Source organism: Miniopterus schreibersii, assembly GCF_964146895.1.
Source record: "Miniopterus schreibersii genome assembly, chromosome: 1".
Classification (NCBI taxonomy): Eukaryota; Metazoa; Chordata; class Mammalia; order Chiroptera; family Miniopteridae; genus Miniopterus; species Miniopterus schreibersii.
In genome coordinates this window covers 73874831-73897437 of record NC_138101.1, presented here as the reverse complement: position 1 = coordinate 73897437, position 22607 = coordinate 73874831, and the positions used below count along the sequence as shown (strand labels likewise).

At 42.5% G+C, this 22607-nt stretch overlaps 1 protein-coding gene across 1 annotated transcript in view; it reads left to right on the top strand.

Annotated features, from left to right (window-relative positions):
• ASB13 (ankyrin repeat and SOCS box containing 13) overlaps positions 1-18658 on the top strand; it is a 37366-nt gene extending 18708 nt beyond the window's left edge. The window contains exons 3-6 of the mRNA XM_081118070.1: positions 2-152; positions 3431-3565; positions 15441-15632; positions 16866-18658. Coding sequence (XP_080974196.1) covers positions 2-152; positions 3431-3565; positions 15441-15632; positions 16866-16993 — 606 coding nt within the window. The 3' untranslated portion in view covers positions 16994-18658. The remainder of the gene's footprint in view (position 1; positions 153-3430; positions 3566-15440; positions 15633-16865) is intronic.
• The last annotated feature ends 3949 nt before the right edge of the window (positions 18659-22607 follow it).

Below are 22607 nucleotides of genomic sequence, written 5' to 3'. Positions count from 1 at the left end.
GGTGGATGCCCGGAACATCGATGGCAGTACCCCCCTCTGTGATGCCTGTGCCTCGGGCAGCATTGAGTGCGTGAAGCTGTTGCTCTCCTATGGGGCCAAGGTCAACCCACCCCTGTACACAGCCTCCCCGCTGCATGAGGCCTGCATGAGCGGTGAGTCAGGTGGAAGGGAGCCATGTGGACAGGAAGTGGAAGCCATAGTCTGAGCCAGGAGAGTTCGTGGTCTGTATCTGGCTCTTGGTTGTTTGGCCATGGAAATGCTCAGCTTTCCTCCTGGAGATACAGTCCTTACCCAGGACTAGGGGGCTGTTATTTCCATGATAGGATTCTATTTCTCAGCAGATGCTCAGTGCCTCTCAGACACTAGCACTGGAGATTGGTCTACTCTACAGTCTTTCTCTCAGTCTTTCCTGTCATTTTTGTCTTGTGAGCACCTGACCTGGTTGGGAGATGAGACCCAGACACATTCCTGAGGACAGTTGTTCTCAGAGGAGGAGGAGCTGGTCCTGCAGGCTCAGGGAGCAGGTGGGATTTCAACTGCCTTCCAAGAATGGATGTTCTCCAGATGGTGGGAGGTTAAGAGGAAGGCCGTGCACAGGAAACATGACATCGAGTCTCACTGGATCAGAAGCTCCCAACAGATAACTACAACAGATAAGAATGGAAATTTAAGATGAGATCAGCTGGTGGAAATTTTTTAAATGACAGACTAAGGATTTTGGATTCTACTCTTTTGAGCAAGGTTGCAAACTTGTAACCTATATTTTGATTGTCCAGTACAGTGTTTGTCTTTATTGCACTTCATTGGGGTGTGCAGTGTGCCCTCCTCTGTGCCTTCACACAGGGCCATTGTTCTCTGCTGCCTCATACTTTGATTCCCACAGTTAGGTCACCTTTCATCGTTCACAGGCACTGGGGATTGCTACAGGCAGCTCTTGAAGTTTTCTGAGCAGACATTGAATGACTGGAAAACAGCATTATTGAAAGGTTAGTTTAGTGGCCATCCATGTACGGTGTAGGTGAGGAAAAATTTTTCCTTTACCTATCTTAGGTTCACTAGCTGGGCCCCACCAATTAGGTACAAGGGATTGATTAAAAAGAGAAAACAGAAGTTTGTTAATTTGAGTAGTGCATCGCAGATACACACAGGAGAACTTGGCAAGATGTCACTCAAAGGGGTGTTTAGAACTTGGGCTTATTTGGAAAAATAAATTTTTAGAGAAATGGCAAGACAAAAGAAAAGGACTTTGAGCTTCTAGGATGGCAAGTTGTGGGGAGGCAAATATATGGAGGAACTAATGGTAGATGGGACCAGTTTTAGCAACTCCACCTAGAGTTGTCTCTAGTGATTAACTTCTGTCCTTCCTGGTAGAGAGGTGAGGGGAAATCTTTACAAATATACATCCTTCTTTTAGGCCGTATGGGGGAGGGCAGAGAGCTTTTCTTCTATCTGTTTCTTCTCAATTGTCTTCAGCTCAAAATAAACCTTATGCCAAAGTGGCATATTTTGGGGTGGCATGTTCTATCCTTCAATAGACTGAAATGGTGGCAGTGGGGGATATCCTGGAAGTGGAGAGATGAGATGGGGACCATCACAGTGATCTAAATGCAAAACTCTTAGAGTCCAAGTGGCATGGATTCATTTAGAAAACAGAAGAATTAATGGGCCTGATATGAGGGAGAGGAAAGCACAGGCCAAACCTATTCAGGGTTGAGCAAGGAGTGTGGCCAATGGCTGAGATAGATTGGCCAGGAGAATGTGCCCTAGGGAGGGGATGGAGAGGGCCTGGTAGTAGTTAAAACATCCAAACAAGAATGGCCAGCAGATAGCTGTAAATGAGGGGCTGGTTTTCAGGGCTAGAGGTGGAAATTTGGTAGCTACTGACAGAAAGTGTGATCAAGAGATGAGAGAGGATGGAGTCTTGTACACGATGAACCTCCACCCTAACCCATATTAAAGATACCCTGAGAAGAGCCAGCGAAGAGGAAGGAAAGGTGTCTGTGAGTTGGGAACCCATGGTAAGAAAATTAAAGTAGTTCACCGAGGAGGCTTGGGCTGGAGATGCCAGCACCCCTAGGCTGGATGTACCCAACATAGCTTACAAGGCAGCCCCCAAAGAGGAGCACCTTCTCTCCCACTGAGGAGCTGGGGAGCAGTGAGGAGAGTCTTCTCTGGCTGTTCTGAAGTGGTATTCCCCAACTTCCTGTTCTCCCAGCAACAGGGCTGGCTGTGTGCTCTATTTCTGATGCTGCCAGGCAGGCTCGGAGAACTGTTGTTCCCTCAGGAGAAAAGACAACCATCCACTTGATCTCTAGGGCCACACGGGGTTATGGACTGCTCTTGTAGTCCTGGTTCTTCTCTCTGCTCCTGCAACCAAGCATGGGGCTTACCTGTTCCAGCCATCAGTACTTATTATTTCATGCCATGTCATGCTTATTATTTCAAATGTATATATCAGTAATTTTCAACCAGTGCACTGCAAAATTTTTTTAAACTTGCAATACCTGACTGTTTAGTCAGTCAGGGGCACTGACCTCTTTTCCCTTAGATTGCCAAATAAAACAATGACAACACAACAATAGCCTCCCAGTGTGAATGTCCTGTCTTGAACCATAAATATATATAGGTCATATAACAGAGTTGCATCTTATTGGTCATGTCACATAATAAGGTTGCATATGATTGGTTAATTTTTGGTGCCAGAAATCCTTATATACAAGTATAGGCACCTTATTTTAAAAATATATCTATTTTTATTGATTTTAGAGAGAAAGGAAGGGAAAGGAAGAGAGAGAAATATCAATCAGCTGCCTCCTGCATGCCCCATACTGAGGATCAAGCCCAAAACCAAGGCATGTGGCCTGACCAGGAATCAAACCGGTGGCTTTTTGGTCACTGGAACAGCACTGAACCAACTGAATCACACCAGCGAGGGCTAGGTAACTGATTTTTAAAAAAGTCACTTTGCTCTGTCTGGCACATCCTTCCTGGGGGCACATCCTCCTGGCGCCAGGTGGCTCAGTTGGTTGGAGTGTTGTCCCATATACCGAAAAGTTTGTGGGTTCGATCCCTGGTCGGGGTGCATATGGGAGGTGGCTGGTTGATATTTCTCTCTCATATCAATGTTTCTGTCTCTCTCTCTCTCTCTCTCCCTTCTTCTCTCTAAGAAAAAGAAAAAAAAATCAATATAAACATATCCTTGGGTAAGGATTTAAAAAAAGTAACTTTGGAGCAAAACGGGGGTAATTATTATTATTAATTATTACTATTTGTAAATCAATTTTTTGTCGGATAAGCAAAAAATATAATATGTTTTTTGGTGTGCCACAGAATTTTAGTAATTAGTTTATGTATGCCTTGAGATGGAAAAGGTTGAAAATCGCTGGTACATCTTCATTGACAGTTTTCATTCTTTTCCATTTCTCTTAAGGAAGTTCCGAATGTGTGAGGCTTCTAATTGATGTTGGGGCCAATTTGGAAGCACACGATTGCCATTTTGGGACTCCTCTGCACGTTGCTTGTGCCCGGGAGCATCTGGACTGTGTCAAAGTGCTGCTCAATGCAGGTGCGTTGTGTTTATATACCTGCACCACTCAATGCAAGTGTGTTGGTGTTTCTACCTGCTCTGTTCAATGCAGGTGCATCAGTATTTATATCTGCACTGCTCCAAGCAGGTGTGTTGGTGTTTACCTGAGCTACTCCATGCAGGTTTACATGCACCATGTGCCAGCCGAGAGCTAGGTGGTGGAGTCAGCTCAGGTTTGAAGCTAGCTCTCCCACAGGCCCGTGAGACCTTGGGCCTCAGTTCTATATCTATAAAACTGGAAAAGTAAAACCTATTTTGCAGGTTTGTTGGGAGGATTTGTGATAATGTTTCCATAGTGCCTGGTGTATAGTAGTGCTCAACAAATGCTAATAATTACTTTTAGTGGCTACAGGGAGCCACCCACAAAACCTGTTTAATAAGGTTGCTGTCTAAACCAGAAAGAGATGAGGATCCAATGGAAAATGGGGTTGGCAGCATTTGGAATCCAGGTCATGGTGAGGTGTTCTAAAAATATTCAGGATATTTCTAGTAAAGATGGTGGAATAGGTAAACTGTACTCACCTCCTCCCATGACCACCTCAAAATCACAACTAAATTGTAGAACCACCATCACTGAGAACTACCTGATGACTAGCTGAACAGAAGTTTTATAACTAAGGATATACAGAAGAAGCCACATCAAGACTATTAGTGTTGTGGGTGGTGGGAAGGGCACCAGGTGTTAGACTGGTGGGGTCAGGCCAGACCTGGGTTCAGCAACCTCAGTACTTGAGTTCTGGCTAGGAAAAAATTCAGAGCCAAGACTCAAACTATAAGAGAACATTTATTTGTAAAATCACAGAGCTAGAAAAAGTAATTCGTAGAAGAAATGGGCTTAGGAAACAAGTTATAGAGGTAAAGGAAAGGCCCTAGGAGCTTGGGAGTAGGAAGGTAATGGTAATGCGCCTGGGAAAAGGGGGAGGGGGAAGGGAAAGGGAAAGGAAGGGAAGGGAAAGGAGGGTGTGCCCCCAGGAGGGAGAGCTTGAACTGGGTCTTCTGTCTTAAGGATTTTAAGGGTGAAGATTTTAGGGGAGGTCCCAGGGGAAGATCTCAATAGAATATTCAGAAGCTTTCCAGGTGTGTCCTTTTAGGGTCTAGGTCTCCACTGATTCGTTGATTGGCACCAGGGCAGGGGTCATTATCCAATGCAGCTGGTCCTGAGGTCAGCTGTGGGGTCACGTAACTGGTTTTGCTGCTTTTTTGGGCCTGGAGCTGAAATACAACTGAGGCCTAGATGTTATCTCTAGGGAGGAAAGGTCAGGGGGTCCAAACTGCATGACCAGCAATATGCTAGGGGAGGAAAGACCACCCTGGGGGCAAGGTTCCACTCTACATTGTCCTTTGGTGTGTGTGTGGGGGCGGGGCAGGTTTTCTACCCTGGTGACCTTCTGTACCTGGCCCATAGTCCTTGCTCTGCTCATGTCTGCCTAATTGCCTACCACAGTAGGAGGGGTGGAGACGTGGCAAGGGCAGGTCCCACACCAATAGCGTAGTGATTAAGAATCAAGTGGGATATCTTGGCTGTAGAGGTTCCCCCTAAGGAGTGAGGGTTCTCAGCGCCCCATAAGACTCCCCAGCCTGGACCACCAACACAGGGAAGAGGAGTCCTCATGACATCTAGGTTTGAAAACCGGTGGCGATCCCATTTGAGTGAGGATGGAGGGCTTCGGGAGACCAAGGTATTACTTTTGAGGGGCCTGAGAACAGACTCACTTGCTAATACACTCACTCACTCACTCACTCACTCACTCACTCACTCACAGGCTCATTTGCTCTGGCCTCTAGTGTGGGGGCAGCAGATCAAACAACAGCAGGAGGGTATGGGGAGGAAGTGAATTGACTAACTTCAGGGCGAAGATGTAGGGGAAGGGGTCAAGGTAGCTTTCTCTGGGGACAGAAGTGCTGGCAGGCGACATTACTTCTTTGTTGAGCCTTGTCCTACCCAGCCAGCAGGCACCAAATCTGAGTTCTCTGTTAACCTGGCTACCACCATTAACCCCACCCTGGTGAATCCCTATGGCCCCGCCCCACCCAACTCCCATGCCCTGCCCGAGCCACTTCCAGGGCTTTTCCACACAAGTGGCCTGATGTACCTTGTTCTGAGGACTTTTCTAAAATCTCTCAAAATACAAAAATCCCAAACAAGCAGCAGCTGGATTTGGCATGTTCTGAACCTCTTGCTAAGTGGCTCCAAGCCCAGCACAAGGGGCAACTGGTCTCAACTTGCATTGTAACTCCCATAAGGGTGGCCCTAATCCTGGCATAAGCTGTCACCAGTGTTGGCCTGGAACATAGCTTCAACTAAGTCCTCACATACCTGGAACAAGAGGCAGGTGGCCTCAGCTCACACTGTGGTGCTCACCAAAGTATCCCAAGTCTGGCACTAGTGGCAGCTGGTCTTGGTTCACAGCATACCTTCTCCCAAATGCCTCCAAGCCGAGCACAAGTGGTAACCAACCACAGATCACTTTGCAGCTACGACTATGTGGCCCCAAGCTGGACACAAATGACAGCTGACATTTACCTGTTCTGGAGCCCCTCCCAACAGACTCCAGAACCAACACACCTGGTGGCCAGCTTCAAACCACACCAGAGCACCACCCAACCAGCTTCACAACTGACACACTTAAAGGGTGAACTTTGCTGGCACCAGAGCCCCACTGAAGCAATTCCCATTTCATGGGGCCAGCCCCCATACAACAGCTTGTCTGCTGTTATCAAGCCAGTCCTCACAGCTAGTCAGCCTCAGGGTCAAACCCATCCACTGATGTGCCAACAGCAATCAAGGCCCAACTGCAACAGGAGAGCATACACAACCCACACAAGAGATACTGCTGGAACACCTGGCTCAAGTGAGCAGAAAGACTGTGCCACTGGGCCTCATAGAACACCTACTACATAAGGTCACTCTGCCAAGACTGGGAGACCTAGCAGACCTACCAAATACCTAGAAACAAACTCAGAGAGGCAGCCAAAATGAGAAGACAAAGAAACATGTCCCAAATGAAAGAATAGGACAAAACTTCAGAAAAAGAACTAAACAAAATGGAGGCAAGTAATCTACCACATGCAGGGTTCAAAATACTGGTTATGAGGATGTTCTGAACCAAGGGGAAGAATAAATGAACTCAATGAGAAGCTCAAGAAAGAGGAACCATAAAAAAGAACCAGTCAGAAGTGAAGAGTACAATAACTGAAATGAAGACTACATTAGAGGGAATCAATAGCAGATTAGATGAAGCAGAAGATCACATTAATGATATGGAAGACAAGGTAGTGGAAAACACCCAATCAGAACAGCAAAAAGAAAAATTAATTTTAAAAAAGTGAGAATAGTTTAAGGGACATCTGGGACAACATCAAGCATATCAACATTTGCATCAGAAGGATACCAGAAGGAGAAGAAAGAGAACAAGGGATTGAAAACCTATTTGAAGAAATAATTACTGAAAACTTCCCTAACCTGTCAAAGGAAATGGACATACAAGTCCAGGAAGCATAGAGAGTTCCAAACAAGATGACCCCAAAGAGGCCCACACAAAACACCTCAGAGAAAGACAAATAACATACAATTTCACTTACATGTGGAATCTAAAAAGACCCAAAATGAATGAACAAAAAACAGAAACAAACTTATAGATACAGACAACAAATTGATGGTTGCTTGGTGGGAGGGAAGGGTTGGGAGATGGGTGAAAAAAGTGAAAGAGGTTAAGATATAAAATTGGCAGTTATAAAAATAGTACAACATAGGAAATATAGTCAATAATATTGTGATAACTATGTATGGTGTCAGATGGGTACTAGACTTATAGGGGTGATCACTTCGTAAGTTATATAAATGTCTAATCACTGTTATACACCTGAAACTAACATAATATTGTATGCCAACTGTAATTGAAAAAAAAATTAAATAAAAAACCAAAAAGTGTTCAGGGTAGAGAGATTCCCAGGGTGAAAAACAAACAAACAAACAAACAAAATAAAGAACAACTCAACCAGCTGAAGGTTTGATTCAGGACCTATCTACCACAGGAGTTTTACAATGAGGCCAAAGTGGGTATTGGTAAGGAGTTTTTACTATGAGCACAACTTAAATATTTTCTTGAGAGAAAATTTTAGCTCATCCATTTTGTGTGCAGCTTAGGATAGAAAACAGAACTGTTCAGAAATAGAAAGATATGAATTTTCTTCCGATGATGGTCATGTGCACATAAGTTATAAATGTAGTTTTTTATTAGTGAGTCTTATTCGTTTGAAGGTGTCACTTTTAAGTCTTTTCAGTGAAAAAGATTCATTTTGTGTAAAGTTGGTCATGGTGGCAGTTTTTATTTTTTATATAATGATAAAATATTTCGATTAGAAACAGTACTAAGTCTTCCAGCCAAGTCACTCATCGGGTGGTTGGATCCCATTTCTGTCGGGCTAGGGTATCTACCTATCATTACTGTTGAGCTTTTTAAATAAAGATTTTACAGTGCAACAAACCTTAGCTTTTAAAATAAAGGTTTGATTACACTAACCCTCTGCAGAGTGCCTGCTATACATGTGTTTAGTACACTTTTCATTTCATGTTTTTATTCCTTTTTGTTGTGGCTATAGGAGAAAGGATCAAATTAGTGGTTTTAACCCCAACATCCTCTCTGCATTAATTAGGACTTTACAGAAGTGATTTCTCCTTCATAACTAATAGGAGACCAACTCCACCTGGGTGGGGGGCTTTATTTCTTGGTTCAGGTAACTGAAAGGATCAGAGCTAGAGCCAGTTTCAATAGTGTCATAAATTTTCTTTGACTTTTGCGATTCTGCTTTCCTCAGTGTTCACTTGACCATATGCCTGGCGTCCCCAGTGTGGTCGGATGGATACAGCAGAGTCAGGCTGAAATCCAAATGCTTCAGTCTGATAGCTTTCTGATAGCTTTCTCAGAAGAGTGAAAACTCTTCCAGATGTCTCCCTAACACCTCCCCTTATGTCCCATCAGCTTGAATTGGGTCCAGTGTCCAATCCTTATCCAGTCCCTTTGGCCTGACTCTGCAAATTCCAATTGCCTTGAGTCTAGGTGGGAGCAGGGATGAACCCAATCAGGGCCCACACCAGGAGCTGGAGGTTAGGAAATCCTGCTCACTCCCACCCCAGGACTGCACCCCACACTGCTGGATGGCAGTTCAGCGGGGCAGGGTTGGAAAGGAGCGGGAAAGGGACCATGTATCTATTACGCCCTGAAACGGGATCTGGTACATTTTAAAGGGAGTTTCCATACACCTGGGAGCTTGAATGGGAAGAACAGAATTCTCCTGGGATGGTTCCCCAGGTGTCTGTGTCATCACATGCTGTTGTGTGCCCCTCTGCTGTCAGCTCCAGCCTCAGTCTTTGCTATTCTTATCTCAGGTGTTCTCCTGTACACCCCTCTTAGATCACATGCAGCCTTTCTCTTATTTAAGAAAAGTATTATATAACTATGGGAAATCTCAAACATACAGAAAAGTAGAGAGGACGGCATATGGATTCTTTTTAAAATAGTGATTCTTAACTTTTTGAGGGGCTGGTCACAGACCTCTTGGAAAAATCAAATGAAGGCCACCAACTACGTCTCTAGGAAAACAAACATGCGGGCACTTTCGCACTCAGTTTCAGAGAGGGCCCAGCTCTGCTGGAGGAGCTGAGCCATAGGGGCCTTGTATGCCCCAGGGGTGGAGAGGAGGCTGTTGATCATTTGTGGACAGTGAGGCCAAGTTGCTGAGCTGCAGATGATTTTTGCAGAGGAAGGGGAAAGTCCAGTTATTACTGTGGGGTAATTTTTAATCTGATCACTGGCAGTAAATATTTAACTCTCCTAAAGGCACTGAGAGGACTTAATTGAGCAGTGTTTGCTTCCACCCTCCCAGCACAGTACTGGTCACGTTTCTCAGTTACTGTTTCAGCCAGCGTCGTACTGGGCTATGTGTGCCTGCTTTGCCCAGGAATTGTGCCGGGTTCTTGGTGTGCTCAGCTGGTGACAGCCCCTGTCTTTGCTGGCTAAGGTTTTACTTAGTCCGCTGCAATCTCATTTTGCTTTGAAATCAAGATTTTGCTAATAAGCAGACTTTGACCCATTTTCTCTGAAGCATGAAGTTGAGAATTTTTAATGCCCAGATGGCATTAGCTGTTCCTCTCTCTCTCCCCATTCAGTTCAAGGCACATGATGATTCATCAGTCCTCACAAAGCCACTCCCCCTCCTCCCTTCCCCCTGCCGTTTCTCCCCTGCTGCTTTCTCTAGCCCCCCATCCCACTCTTCTAATGTGTTTCTCTATGTGTTCTATCTGTATGTGTTTTTGTAAGATACACATTTTTGGATGAGGCATGTATTTTTAATTGACATAAGCGGTATTGTGTTATATTTCCTGTTTTTTCACTTAACCCTGTTTTCGAGATCCACCCATGTTGCCCTGTGTACCTCTGGCCTGCTGTTTCCAGCTGCTGCAGAGTATGCCAGCTTCCCTCTTAGTCACCAGTCCTTTCTTTATGCCCAATCAAATGATGCCAAGAACATGTTTTTAAGAGATCCTGTTTTGTACCTTGGGATGGCCACCTCTTGGAAAGGGTCACCCTGCAGAGGCCTTGTATACTGAGAAACCACATGGGATGGGATGGAAGGAAAGGTGCGATTTTTAGAGCTATTTCCAGCCTTAGTTTTGTCCTTGACCATGAAAGTAACTTTACTTTCCCTGTGCCCCTTCCTGCCACTAAAATAGAGACAATCTCTTTCATTTTTTATTAGCAAGAATATCTGTAAACTGCTTGTGGGTATGGGTGACTTTGTTCTTTGCTTCTTGTGTTTTTCAGTTTCCTATTATATGTACATGCTAACTTTTAAAAAATAAAAATTATTTTGAAAACCTAAAAAAAATTTTTTTTTAATTGAGAGGATTAATGACCTGAGAGAAAGCTACTTGAACTTTAGATTTGGTAGATTTTACAATTTATTTTTCATTACACGTTTGTGTTTAGCATTCAAATTCATATTTGCATTATGATTGCAACACTAAACAATTATTTATTCACATCAATGAGTATTGGAACAATACCCCTGATGTGGTACAGTGATCAGATTGCAGGGAAAATGTTTCTTTTATTTAATGTATTGCTTTTAAGTATTATTTTTGTAATACATATCTGCCAAATTAAATAATGAGGGGATTTAGCCTTTCTAATTGTGGGATTGTTTTTCCTGACCTGACTTCTGAGGTGGAGAGAACTTCTCTTTACTGCGTTATCGTAATGGAGTGCTTGCTGTGCTCTTAGGATCATACAATGAGCACTGTCATGAACAGTTTTATGTTTTACTAGGGGCTTGACACTATTTTAAGTCAGAAATCAAAAAGCAGGGTTTTTCAAATATTTTTTAGCAGTGATACTAGAAAATTTAATAGTCTTATACCCTCTTAAATCTTCCTGTTTTGGCCTTCTAAATTTACTCTTACATGGTCACCTGCTGGTGATCTGATTTAAAAAAACCCCACTTTAATGACATTATGATTATGACTTGAATCTATTATTGGAGGGATGACTTCACTGATTCTGAGATATTTATTTGACTTTTTTATAATGCTTTTCTCCAAGGGAACCCTCATGCACTAATGGTGGAATTGTAAATTGGTGCAGACACTATGGAAAACAGTACGGAGGCTCCTCAGAAACTAAAACTAGAACTACCTTATGACACAACAATCCCACTTTTTGATATTTACCCCAAGAAACAAGAACACTAGCTCAAAAAGACTTATGTCCCCACCTCCATGGTCATTGCAGCATTATTTATAATAGCCAAGATCTGGAAATAACCTAAATGTCCATCAACAAATAAATGGGTAAAGAAAATGTGATGTATATATACAATGGAATAGTATTCAGTCATAAAAAGAAGGAAATCTTGCCATTTGCAACAACATGGGTGGACCTCAAGGACATTATGCCAAGTGAAATAAGTCAGACAGAAAAAGACAAATACTATACGATATCACTTACATGTGGAATCTAAAAAACAAACAAACAAAATAGAAACAAACTCACAGACACAGAGAACAAATTGGTGATTGCCAGATGGAAGGGGGTTTGGAGGATTGGGTGAAAAGATGAAGGGATTAAGAAGTACAAATTGCCAATTATAAAAATAGTCACGGGGATATAAAGTACAGCATAGGGAATACAGTCAATAATATTGTAACAACTATGTATGGTGCCAGATGGGTATTAAACTTATGGGGGGGGGGAAATCACTTTGTAAATCACATAAATGTCTAACCACTATGCTGTACACCTGAAAGTAATATAATATTGCATGTCTACTATAACTGGGAAAAAAGTAGGGTTTCAGGATTTAGAAGGTTCAACCCAATGAATGAAAAAACAGAAATATAAACAAAAAACCCTACGTTTCCTTTGTCCCCTTTCTCTATAATCTCCTTATTGACTTAGGAGACTCTGAAGAACTTGGTACTTTCTTTTTCTTTTTTTAAAATTGAATTTATTGGGGTGACATTGGTTAATATAATTATATGGGTTTCAGGTATATAATTTTATAATACATCATCTGTATATTGTGTTGTGTGCAGCACCTGAAGCCAAGTCTCCTTCCATCACTGTATATCCCCCATTTACCCTCTTCCACCTCCTGCCACCCTCTGGTGATCACCATACTGTTTTTCTGTGTCTCAGGTTTTGTTTTTTTCTTAATCCCTTCCTTTTGCACCCAGCCTCCCAATGACCCTCCCCTCTGACAGCTGTTAGTCTGTTCTCTGTATCTATGAATCTTTTTCTATTTTGTTTGTTAGTTTATTTTGTTCATTAGATTCCACATATAAATGAAATACATGGTTCTTGTCTTTCTCTGACTGATTGATTTCACTTAACATAATATTCTCTAGGTCCATCCATGCTGTCGCAAAAGGTAAGATTTCCCTCTTTTTGTTTTTTAACTTTACTTTTATTGTTGACACTCTTACAGATGTTCCCATTTCCCCCTCCTTTGCCCACCTCCACCCTTCACCACCCTGTTGTCTGTGTCTATGAGTTATGCATATAGGTTCTTTGGTTAATCCCTTCACCTTCTTTCATCCAGTCCCACCCTCCCCCTTTCTCTGACTGCTGTCAGTCTGTTCCATGTATCCATGCCTTTGTTTCTATTTAGTTTATCAGTTTATTTTGTTAATTAGATTCCACATATAAATGAGATCATATGGTATTTGTCTTTTTCTGACTGGCTTATTTCACTTAGTATAATAATCTCCAAGATTTCCTTCTTCTTTATGGCCGAGTAGTATTCCATTGTGCAAATGTACCACAACGTTTTTATCCGCTCATCTACTGATGGGCACTTGGGCAGTTTCCAGATCTTGGCTATTGTAAATAATGCTGCAATGAACATAGGGGTACATATATTCTTTCAATTTACTGTTTTGAGTTTCTTGGGATATATTCCCAGAAGTGGAATCGCTGGGTCAAAAGGCAGCTCCATTTTTAATTTTTTGAGGTAACTCCATACTGCTTTCCACAGTGGGTGCACCAACCTGCATTCTCATCAACAGAGCACGAGGGTTCCCTTTTCTCTACATCTTCATCAACATGTGTTGTTTGTTGATTTGTTGATGGCAGCCATTCTGACAGGTGTGACGTAATATCTCATTGTGGTTTTAATTTGCATTTCTCTGATGATTAGTGACATTGAGCATCTTTTCATATGTCTATCAGCCATCTATCTGTATGTACTCTTTGGGGAAGTGTCTATTCAGATCCTTTGCCTATTTTTTTTTTAAATCCTCACCCAAGGATATTTTTTCCATTGCTCTTTCAGAGAGAGTGGAAGGGAGAGAGAGAGAGAGAAACATCGATGTGAGAGAGACACATCGAGTAGTTGCCTCCTGCTTGCACCCATACCAGGTCTGAGCCTACAACTGAGGTACGTGCCCTTGGCCCCATCAAACCCAGGACCCTTTAGTCCTTGGGCCAATGCTCTAACCACTGAGACAAACTGGCTAGGGCTCTTTGCCCATTTTTAAATTGGATTGTTTGTTTTTTGGTGTTGAGTTGTATAAGTTCTTTATAAATTTTGGATATTAACCCTTTATAAAATATCTCATTGGTGAACATGTTCTTTCATTCAGTGGGTTCTCTCTTTCACTTTGTTGATGGTTTCTGTTGCTGTGCAAAAACTTTCTAGTCTGATATACTCCCATTTGTTTATTTTTTTCTTTTGTTTCCCTTGCTTGAGCAGATATATCAGAAAAAATATTGCTACAAGAAATGTCTGAGATTTTGCTGCTTATGTTTTCTTCTAGGATTTTTATGGTTTCGAGTGTACCATTTAAGTCTTTAATCCATTTTGAGTTTATTCTTGTGTATAGTGTAAATTGCTGGTCTAGTTTCACTTCTTTGCACGTATCTGTTCAATTTTCCCCAAACTATTTACTGAATAGTCTACCTTTACCCCATTGTATATTCTTGCCTCCTCTGTCAAATATTAATTGGCCATAAAGTCACAGGTTTATTTCTGGGCTCTCTATTCTTTTCCATTGATTTATATGTCTGTTTTTATGCCAGTATCATGCTGTTTTGACTAGTGTGGCCTTGTAGTATAGTTTGATATCTGGTAGGGTCATTCCTCCAACTTTGTTTTTCTTTCTCAAGATTGCTGTTGTTATTTGGGGTCTTTTGTGGTTCCATACAAATTTTTGAAACAGTTTTTCTAGTTCTGTGAAATACTCCATTGGTATCTTCTTGATAGGAATTGTGTTGAATCTATAGATTGCTTTGGGTAGCATGGACATTTTTTTTTTTTAAATATGTCTTTATTGATTTCAGAGAGAGGAAGGGAGAGGGAGAGAGAGAGATAGAAACATCAATGATGAGAGAGTCATCATTGATTGGCTGCCTCCTGCACGCCCCCAATGGGGGATAGGGCCCCCAATTCGGGCATGTGCCCTGACCAGGAACCAAACCTCAAATGGGATTTTTTTTTTTTTTTAGTTTCCCTTTATGATTTTTGGTGTACAAAATACAACTGGTTTCTGGTTATTTACTTTGTATCCTATTACTTTACTGAATTCATTTTTCAGTTCTAGTAGCTTTTTGGTAGAATCTTTAAGGTTCTCTACGTACAATATCATGCCATCTGCAAATGATGACAGTTGTACTTCTTCCTTTCCAATTTGGACACCTTTTATTTCTTCTTCTTGTCTGATTACTATGGCTAGGAATTCCAGTGCTATGTTGAGTAAGAGTGGTGAAAGCAGACATCCCTGTTTTATTCCCAATCTTGTTGAACTCCAGGGTGTTTGGGGAACATCACCTATTTTCCCTTTGAGCTTCCTTTTTGTAAAATAATATTTATATTTAAGGAACATTCATTCATTCATGCAACACACATTGTTAGAGCCTCTGTCCTGTGCCTGTGGTGTGTGTGTGCACGCACACGTGTGTGTATGTGCATGTGTGTGTGTGCGTGTGCAAGGACAGGCAAGAGAGCTTGAGTAGCTAAACCTGAGCTTCCAGTCTCAGGACCCATGGGGACAGACTGCATAGGGCATTAGAACTGTCTCATAACTCACAGGGAAGTTTTTGTTTAATTTTTCTTCTTTTTGGTTCTATTTATTTATTATTGCTACCTTTCTTTAGCTTTTTATATCATAAGAAAAAAAGTAATCACTGCTTTTGGATTTTGAAAAAGATTTTGAAAATGCTGCAGCAGAGTCTGTATCGATTTTGTTTCCTGGATGGGGATTGCTTCTGTATACTATGTTGGATGAAAATGTCAAAGCTGATGTTTATCTCAGCTTCAAGTTCTCTCTTGGTGATACCTGTTTCTGTTTTGCCCACAGGGGCCAATGTGAATGCAGCAAAGCTTCACGAGACAGCCCTTCATCATGCGGCCAAAGTGAAGAACGTGGACCTCATTGAGATGCTGATTCAGTTTGGAGGCAACATCTATGCCCGGGACAACAGGGGGAAGAAACCCTCAGACTACACATGGAGTAGCAGTGCCCCTGCCAAGTGCTTTGAGCACTACGAAAGTGAGGCCAGGCTCTCCTTGTTTGAATGATGCAATGCATTGTAGAATTGCACGGGTGACACTTATGCAAGAAGCTCTGTTCTGACAATATATTAGATCATTTATGAGAAAGAAATAATCTCAGACTAATCCATATGAGGCTGAGAATATAGACCCAATCCTCACTGTTCAGGAAACAAAGTACAAATTGTCTGGCTAAGGACAAGATGTCTTCTTTGGGTACAAAATTTTAAATGAGTTTACATAGAATTAGAGCCACAAGAGGCTTCAAACACCTATCAGTTGAAAAAAACCTATTTTTGCCAGCCATACCCAACCCAAATCATTATTAACTTAGAAGCAAACTCCATCCATGTCTGTCAGCTAACCATTTCCTGGGAGATGATGTTTCTTTTCCAAGTATGGGAAAATCAATTTCACCAGTAATTCTTTTTATTTTTCCTTTTAAATACCATTTTATTTCAACAATTTTCATAAATTGAGAAAACTCTCTTTGGTTAACTTATCTTTTTGTCAAATCTAAATCATTCTAAAAAGCAGGTCCTCTAAGCCAGGCTCTGTTTTGCAAACGTCCCTATGACTCAGCTGCCAGGGACCTCCAGGTATCTTCCATCTTTGGCCTTAGTTTGCTCACATTCCTGAGCCCCAGCTCCAGGCTTGTCTTTAGTCCTGAGGTCCTGACCCTCAGCACTAGGATGTGCATTGTGTACTCTGCTGGAGCTGTCATGTACGTCAGTTCTCTTGAGGTCAGCTTGTGCCCTGCAGCACTCAGTAGCCAGATCAGAGCCTGTGGACTGGAACAGCAGGAGCCGGCAGCCAGGACTAACCCTTGCCCTGTCCCTCATTTGTCTGGAAGTTTGACAAACAGTCCTACTAGATGTAGATTAGTACTTTGCTTACAATTCCATGTGCTAGGTTATAACATTAAGGGGGGGGGGGGGGAATCTCACACACACACACACACACACACAAACACACACACAGGAAAAACCCACAAAAGAACCTCACAAAATGAAATCCCTCCGGATATCACTGGAATCCAATTCCTACTCTTGCTTCCTTGGGCTCTGTCTGTTCTTCCTGGTGGCCTTTCAGGGAAGGCTTGCCGGGCATGTCCTATTTCCATGAAGAGGGAGGTGTTTTCAGTTCTTGATATTTTTTTAAGTTGAAAGATGTTGATCTATGTTCAACTATGTTAAGCTAACTTCATGTGCTTCCTGTTTTCTTTTTTCAGAGACACCTCTAACGCTGTCACAGCTCTGCAGGGTGAGCTTGAGGAGGGCCACCGGCGTCAGAGGGCTAGAGAAAATCGCCAAGCTGAACATCCCTTCCCGGCTCATCGATTACCTTTCCTACAACTGAGCTGCAGGCACCCTGGCTGCTGGCCTTACTGAGCCCAGCGTTGTTTATCTGAAGCCCTCAGTTGCTATAGATAGAACAACGTTCCCTGAGTCCCTGTTGGCCACCCTGTTTCTTCTTCTCTGTGGACTCCTGGAGAGTATTTCCAAGGCCTTGGGAAGTCCCTGGGGGTCATGGCCCTGTGCTGGCTCTCTGGGAACTTTGCTCTAACTCCTATGTTCCCAGCCATCTAATTGTCCTCTCTTCACTGATCTGCCTCAGAAGGAAAGACTCTCAGGAAAGACTCTTCCAGGAGCACAGGGGAAGGCCAGGTATAGCTGGGTTCCAGGTACTACTGTTGATTTCCACATGCCTGGGAGGTCAAGGAGTGTGGTGCCATCTCTGATTCATTCAGCACTAGGCAGCCCTGGGGGTTCAAAGGGAGGAGCCTGTGCCATAGAGGGTGGCCCATGGGAGGTGAGGTCCTGACCATATGGCCTGGGATGGCTGCATTGGGGACATCCTGCCACTTGGATGCTTTTTGCTGGAGCACAGGGTGGGCACTTTCCAAGGCCCACCTGCTTCCAGGTGTATGCATCACTCAGGGACTTTGTACGGGTTTTATGGGGGAAGGCTCAGGGTCTTCATTCCCCTTAACCAGCACAGTGTTTCATAGGAAGTTTTTCTTCAGTTTTAGGTCTCAACTTAAAAAGTTTATGTGAGGGATAAAAAAACTTTCAGAAGATATATAGGCTGTAGCATAGGTTTTGTTAATGAATCTTTAAAACAAAAGGTAATGTGGAGGCGTGTTAAGCACAAATTTCTAATGTAAAGGATTGTTAGGAAATGCTTTGGAGATTATGGTTGCCAAATGAATTATTTCTTACCCTAAATTTTGCTAACTCCTTGAGCTCTGAAATTGGCAGAAGAGGTTGCCAGCACCCAGTGGATATTATCAACCTCTGATCCGGTGCTTTGAACAAGATGGGAATCAGACTCATTATCATACGCTGGGAAAGAAAGTTTTGCAATTTGTTCCTATAGTAATAGAAACAAGTAGTTCTATATTGTAAGTCATGCAGTGAAATATTAAGAATATTCAGACTGCATTTATCTGCCTAAGTTTCTGTATCGTAATTTAAAAAACAAACAGAAATCCAGGGAGTTAAACTAGATGACTTTGCATAATTAGTCCAGGTATATTTAGTTTCTAGGGAAACATAGAAGGCACCACTTGTGAACACCCCAGAAATGTGGACGTCACCACATTCTGCCAGAGAGTGTGGAATAGAATGCACCTGAATTGCCCAAGGTAATGCCAAGTGTGCTACGAGACCAGAAACATCTGCACAAAGTTACTTGGGTGAGGCCCTAGATCTGGTTGAAAGTTTCATGCTGGTGGCTTAGTTTATTTTCCATCTCTCTGTTCCAGCCATGGTTACATCATTCTATGCTGAGAGTAAAAGCCACTCCTGTTTGGTTACAGTCTTAGATACAAGTTCTGGGTAAATCAGTGTTTCTGTATGTACTAATAACAATGAAAGAAAAAAAAAAGCATTGGGTTTGGCCCTTTCATCTTTGTAACAGAAACTTGCCTCTAGCAATGAGCTGGTGACATTTCCATAAGTGGGTACACAGAGTACAGAATCCTGGCTCCACACTCGCTGCTCAATAAAAGGTTGAATAGAGTCCCTCCTTGTGTTCACTCGGCTCTTTTCTTGTTGGGAACAGAAATACTGGATGGGCTTCATTCTGTGTGCACCCAGATCGGCCACTGTCATCTTTCCTGCACTTTGGAAGGTCAAGTGATAGAGCCATGCCTATCTGATTCCCATTTTCCTGTCTCTCTCTTTGTCTCCTACTGCTGATCTCACTGCCACTGTCATGTGGAAAGACACTGCCCAAGGGACTAAGTGACTAAGATTTTAGGCCTCCTTCCAGTCTGTACCTTCTCCCCAGCTTTATTGAGCTGTAATGGACAAATAACCTGCCTGTACCCTTAAGGAGGGGTGTAACTCTGGACAAGTTTTTCCACTCCTCTGTGCCTGAGTCTCCCCAGCTGCAGAAGAGGGACAGAGGGTCAGACTTTGATCATTAAAAGGATGTTGATGATCAACCACTGAATCTTACAAATGAGAAATGAGGCCCTGCTAGTCTCATGGGTTTTTTGAGTCTGAAACTAGGTGATTAAAAGGTGCCCTGAAAAGTATAAAGTGCTCCCCAAATGTAAAAGTTATATGGCTATAATTGGACTGTGGTTTTGTTGGTGTTTGTAGATCATATAGCTGTGTAAACTATTCCCTTCTGACTTTGGGATAGTGCCACCTATTTCAGGAGGGATATATTCAAAAGACCTCTCAGCTTACATTTTAAAACTCAATGTGCGGCCAGCAGCTCTAGAGAAGACATTTGCAACATAAATGATTGGTAATCAAAATATATAAAAACCTTTTATAAATCATTAAGAAAGAGATTAACAACCAAATGAGGGGAAGAAAACAGGCAAAGACTATGAACAGGAAATTCACAAAAGAAGAAACCTCAAATGTCCGCTGACAGGAAAGGATGGTTGGTCATGATCAGAGAAATGCAAATTAGTGAATATTTAATTCAACAAAACGATACCATTACATACCATCAGCTTGACAAATATTAAAAGTTCTGACAGTTTCTTTTTTCCCATTTTTAAATCATTAAAATTTTTTTTTCCAATTATAGTTGACATAGAATATTATATTAGTTTTAGGTGTATACCCCAGTGATTAGACATTATATAATTTACTAAGTGATCATTCCAATAAATCTTGCACCCATATGACACCATACATAGTTATTAGAATATTATTGATTATATTCCCTATGCTGTACTTTAAATCCTCATGACTATTCTGTAACAACCAATTTGTACTTCCCAATCCCTTCACCTTTTCACCCATCCCCCCAACCCCTCTCTCATCTGGCAACCGTCAAAATGTTCTCTGTACTTATGAGCCTGTTTCTGTTCTGCTTGTTTTTTTTGTTTTGTTTTTTAGATTCAATTGTTGATAGATGTGTATTATCACCATTTTATTGTTCATATTTTTGACTTTTTTTTTTTTCTTTTTCTTCTCCTTAAAGAAGATCCTTTTACATTTCATATAATACTGGTTTGGTGGTAATGAACTCCTTTACTTTTCCTTGTGTGGGAAAGTGTTGTTGTTTTTGTTTTGTTTTGTTTTTTTAAATATGTTTTTATTGATTTTAGAGAGAGAGGAAAGGAGAGGAAGAGAGAGAGAAACTGATCAGCTGCCTCCTTCAAGCACCCTACTGGAGATTGAGCCCACAACCCAGGCACGTGTCCCCACTAGGAACTGGACCAGCAACCCTTTGGTGTATGGGAACGATACTCAACCAACTGAGCCACACTGGCCAGGGCTAGGAAGGTCTTTATCTGTCCTTTGATTCTAAATGATAGCTTTGCTGGGTAGAGTAATCAAGGTTGTAATCACTTTGAATATTTCTTGCCAACCTCTTCTGGCCTGAAAAGTTTCTGTTGAGAAATCAGCTGAAAGTCTTATGGGAGCTCCCTTGTAGGTAACTAACTGATTTTCTCTTTCTGCTTTTAATATTCTCTCTTTGTCTTTAACCTTTTGCGTTTTAATTATGATGTGCCTTGGTGTGGGCCTCTTTGGATTCATCTTGTTTGGGACTCTCTGCACTTCCTGGACTTGTATGTATATTTCCTTCACTAAGTTAGGGAAGTTTTCAGTCATTATTTTTTCAAATAAGTTTTCAATTTCTTGCTCTTTCTCTTCTCCTTCCAGCACACCCATGACTCAAATGTTCGTATGCTTGAAATTGTCCCAGAGGCTCCCTATGCAATACTCATTATTTTGGATTCTTTTTTCTTTTTGTTCTGATTGGGTGTATTTTGCTCCCTTTAATCCAAATCATTGATTTTATTTTTGGCTTCATCTACTCTACTGTTGATTCCCTGTTAATTATTCTTCATTTCAGGTAGTGTATCCTTCATTTCTGACTGGTCCTCTTTGATGCTGTTGAGGTTCTCATTAAGGTCATTTGGGCATCCTTATAACCAGTATTTTGAACTCTGCATCTAGTAGATTGCTTGTCTCCATTTTGTTTAGTTCTTTTTCTTGATTTTTGTTCTGTTCTTTCCTTTGTGACATGTTTCTTTGTCTCCTCATTTTGGCAGCCTCCCTGTGTTTGTTTCTATGTATTGGGTAAAGCTGCTACATCTCCTGGGCTTGGTAGACTGGTCTAATGTACTAGGTTTCCTGTAGGGTCCAGTGGCACAGCCAAGCTGGGCTCTGTGCACCCTCCTCTTGTAATTGAGCCTTGATTGCTGTTAGCATGTCAATGGGAGGGATTTACCTCCCGGCCAATCAGCTACAAGGACTGGTTGCAACCACTGATCACCAACCTCCAACCACCATGGAGGATCAGCTGTTGCAGGGGCCCACCCTACAGAACAGAACTTACTTCAGTGGGGCTCTGGTGCCAATGAGTCCACTCCTTGAGTTTGTTGCTTGAGAAGGTGGTTGGGTGGTGATGCTTTGACCTGACCTGAAGCTGTCTACTGGGTGCGCTGGCTCTGGGACCTCCTGGAAGGTGCAAGTCATGGTCAGCCAATGCCTGAGTTCTGCCTGAGGCTACCTGGCATGAGCTACAAAGCAATCTGCAAATGACTTCTACTTGTGCTGGGCTTGCAGGTACCCAGGTGAAGCCAAGCTGTGAACCAAGGCCAGCTGCTGCTAGTGCCGGGCCTGGGGCCACTTAGCAAGAGGTATGGGGCATGCTGAGGCCAAATGCTGCTTGTTTTGAGAGATTTTAGGAAAATATGAAGCATGAGCCAAGATAGACTATTTATATGGAAATGCTACTAGAAACAGGTTAGGTGGGCCTGAAAGTTGGGTGGGGCGGGGCCTCAGGGAATTACCAGAGCAAGGTCAACAGTGTTAGCCGGGTTGATGGAGACTCAGATATGGCACATGCCTACCAACTCTTTTGGGGAGAGTTCAATAGTGGCCTCTGCCAGCACTTTTGTCTGGGAGAAAGCTCTCACCCTGATGCCGACAATTCATTTTCTCCCTGACTGTCTCTGGTTCCTTTCAAGCTGCTGCCCCAGTACTGGAGTTTAGAGGGAGTGAATCCAAGTAAGTCTGTGCATGGGCCCTTTAAGAGGAACTGCCTGGGACTCTAACAGCCTCCATTTCCCTCAGCCTCAATTCCCATTGGTTTTTATAGCCTGAAGTTATGGGGATGTCTCTTCCTGGCACTGGAACCCTGACATGGGGAGGCCTGGTGTAGGGCTGGGACCCCTTGCTCCTTAGGGGGTACCTCTCCAGCCCAAATATCCCTCCTGATTTTTATCTGCCATGTATTTGTGGTACTAGCCTGTTATATGTCCCTGCCTCTCCTACCAGTCTCAATGTGGCTTCTTTAATTCCTTAGTTGTAGGACTTCCATTTAGCCACATTTCAGGCAATTTGGAATGATGGTTGTTCTGTAGTTTAGTTGTAATTTTTATGTGGTTGTGGAAGGTGGTGAGTAACTCATTTATCTATGCTGCCATCTCAACAGGAAGAGGCCTGACAGTTTCTTAAAGTTGATGGACCACATGGGCAAATGGGAACTC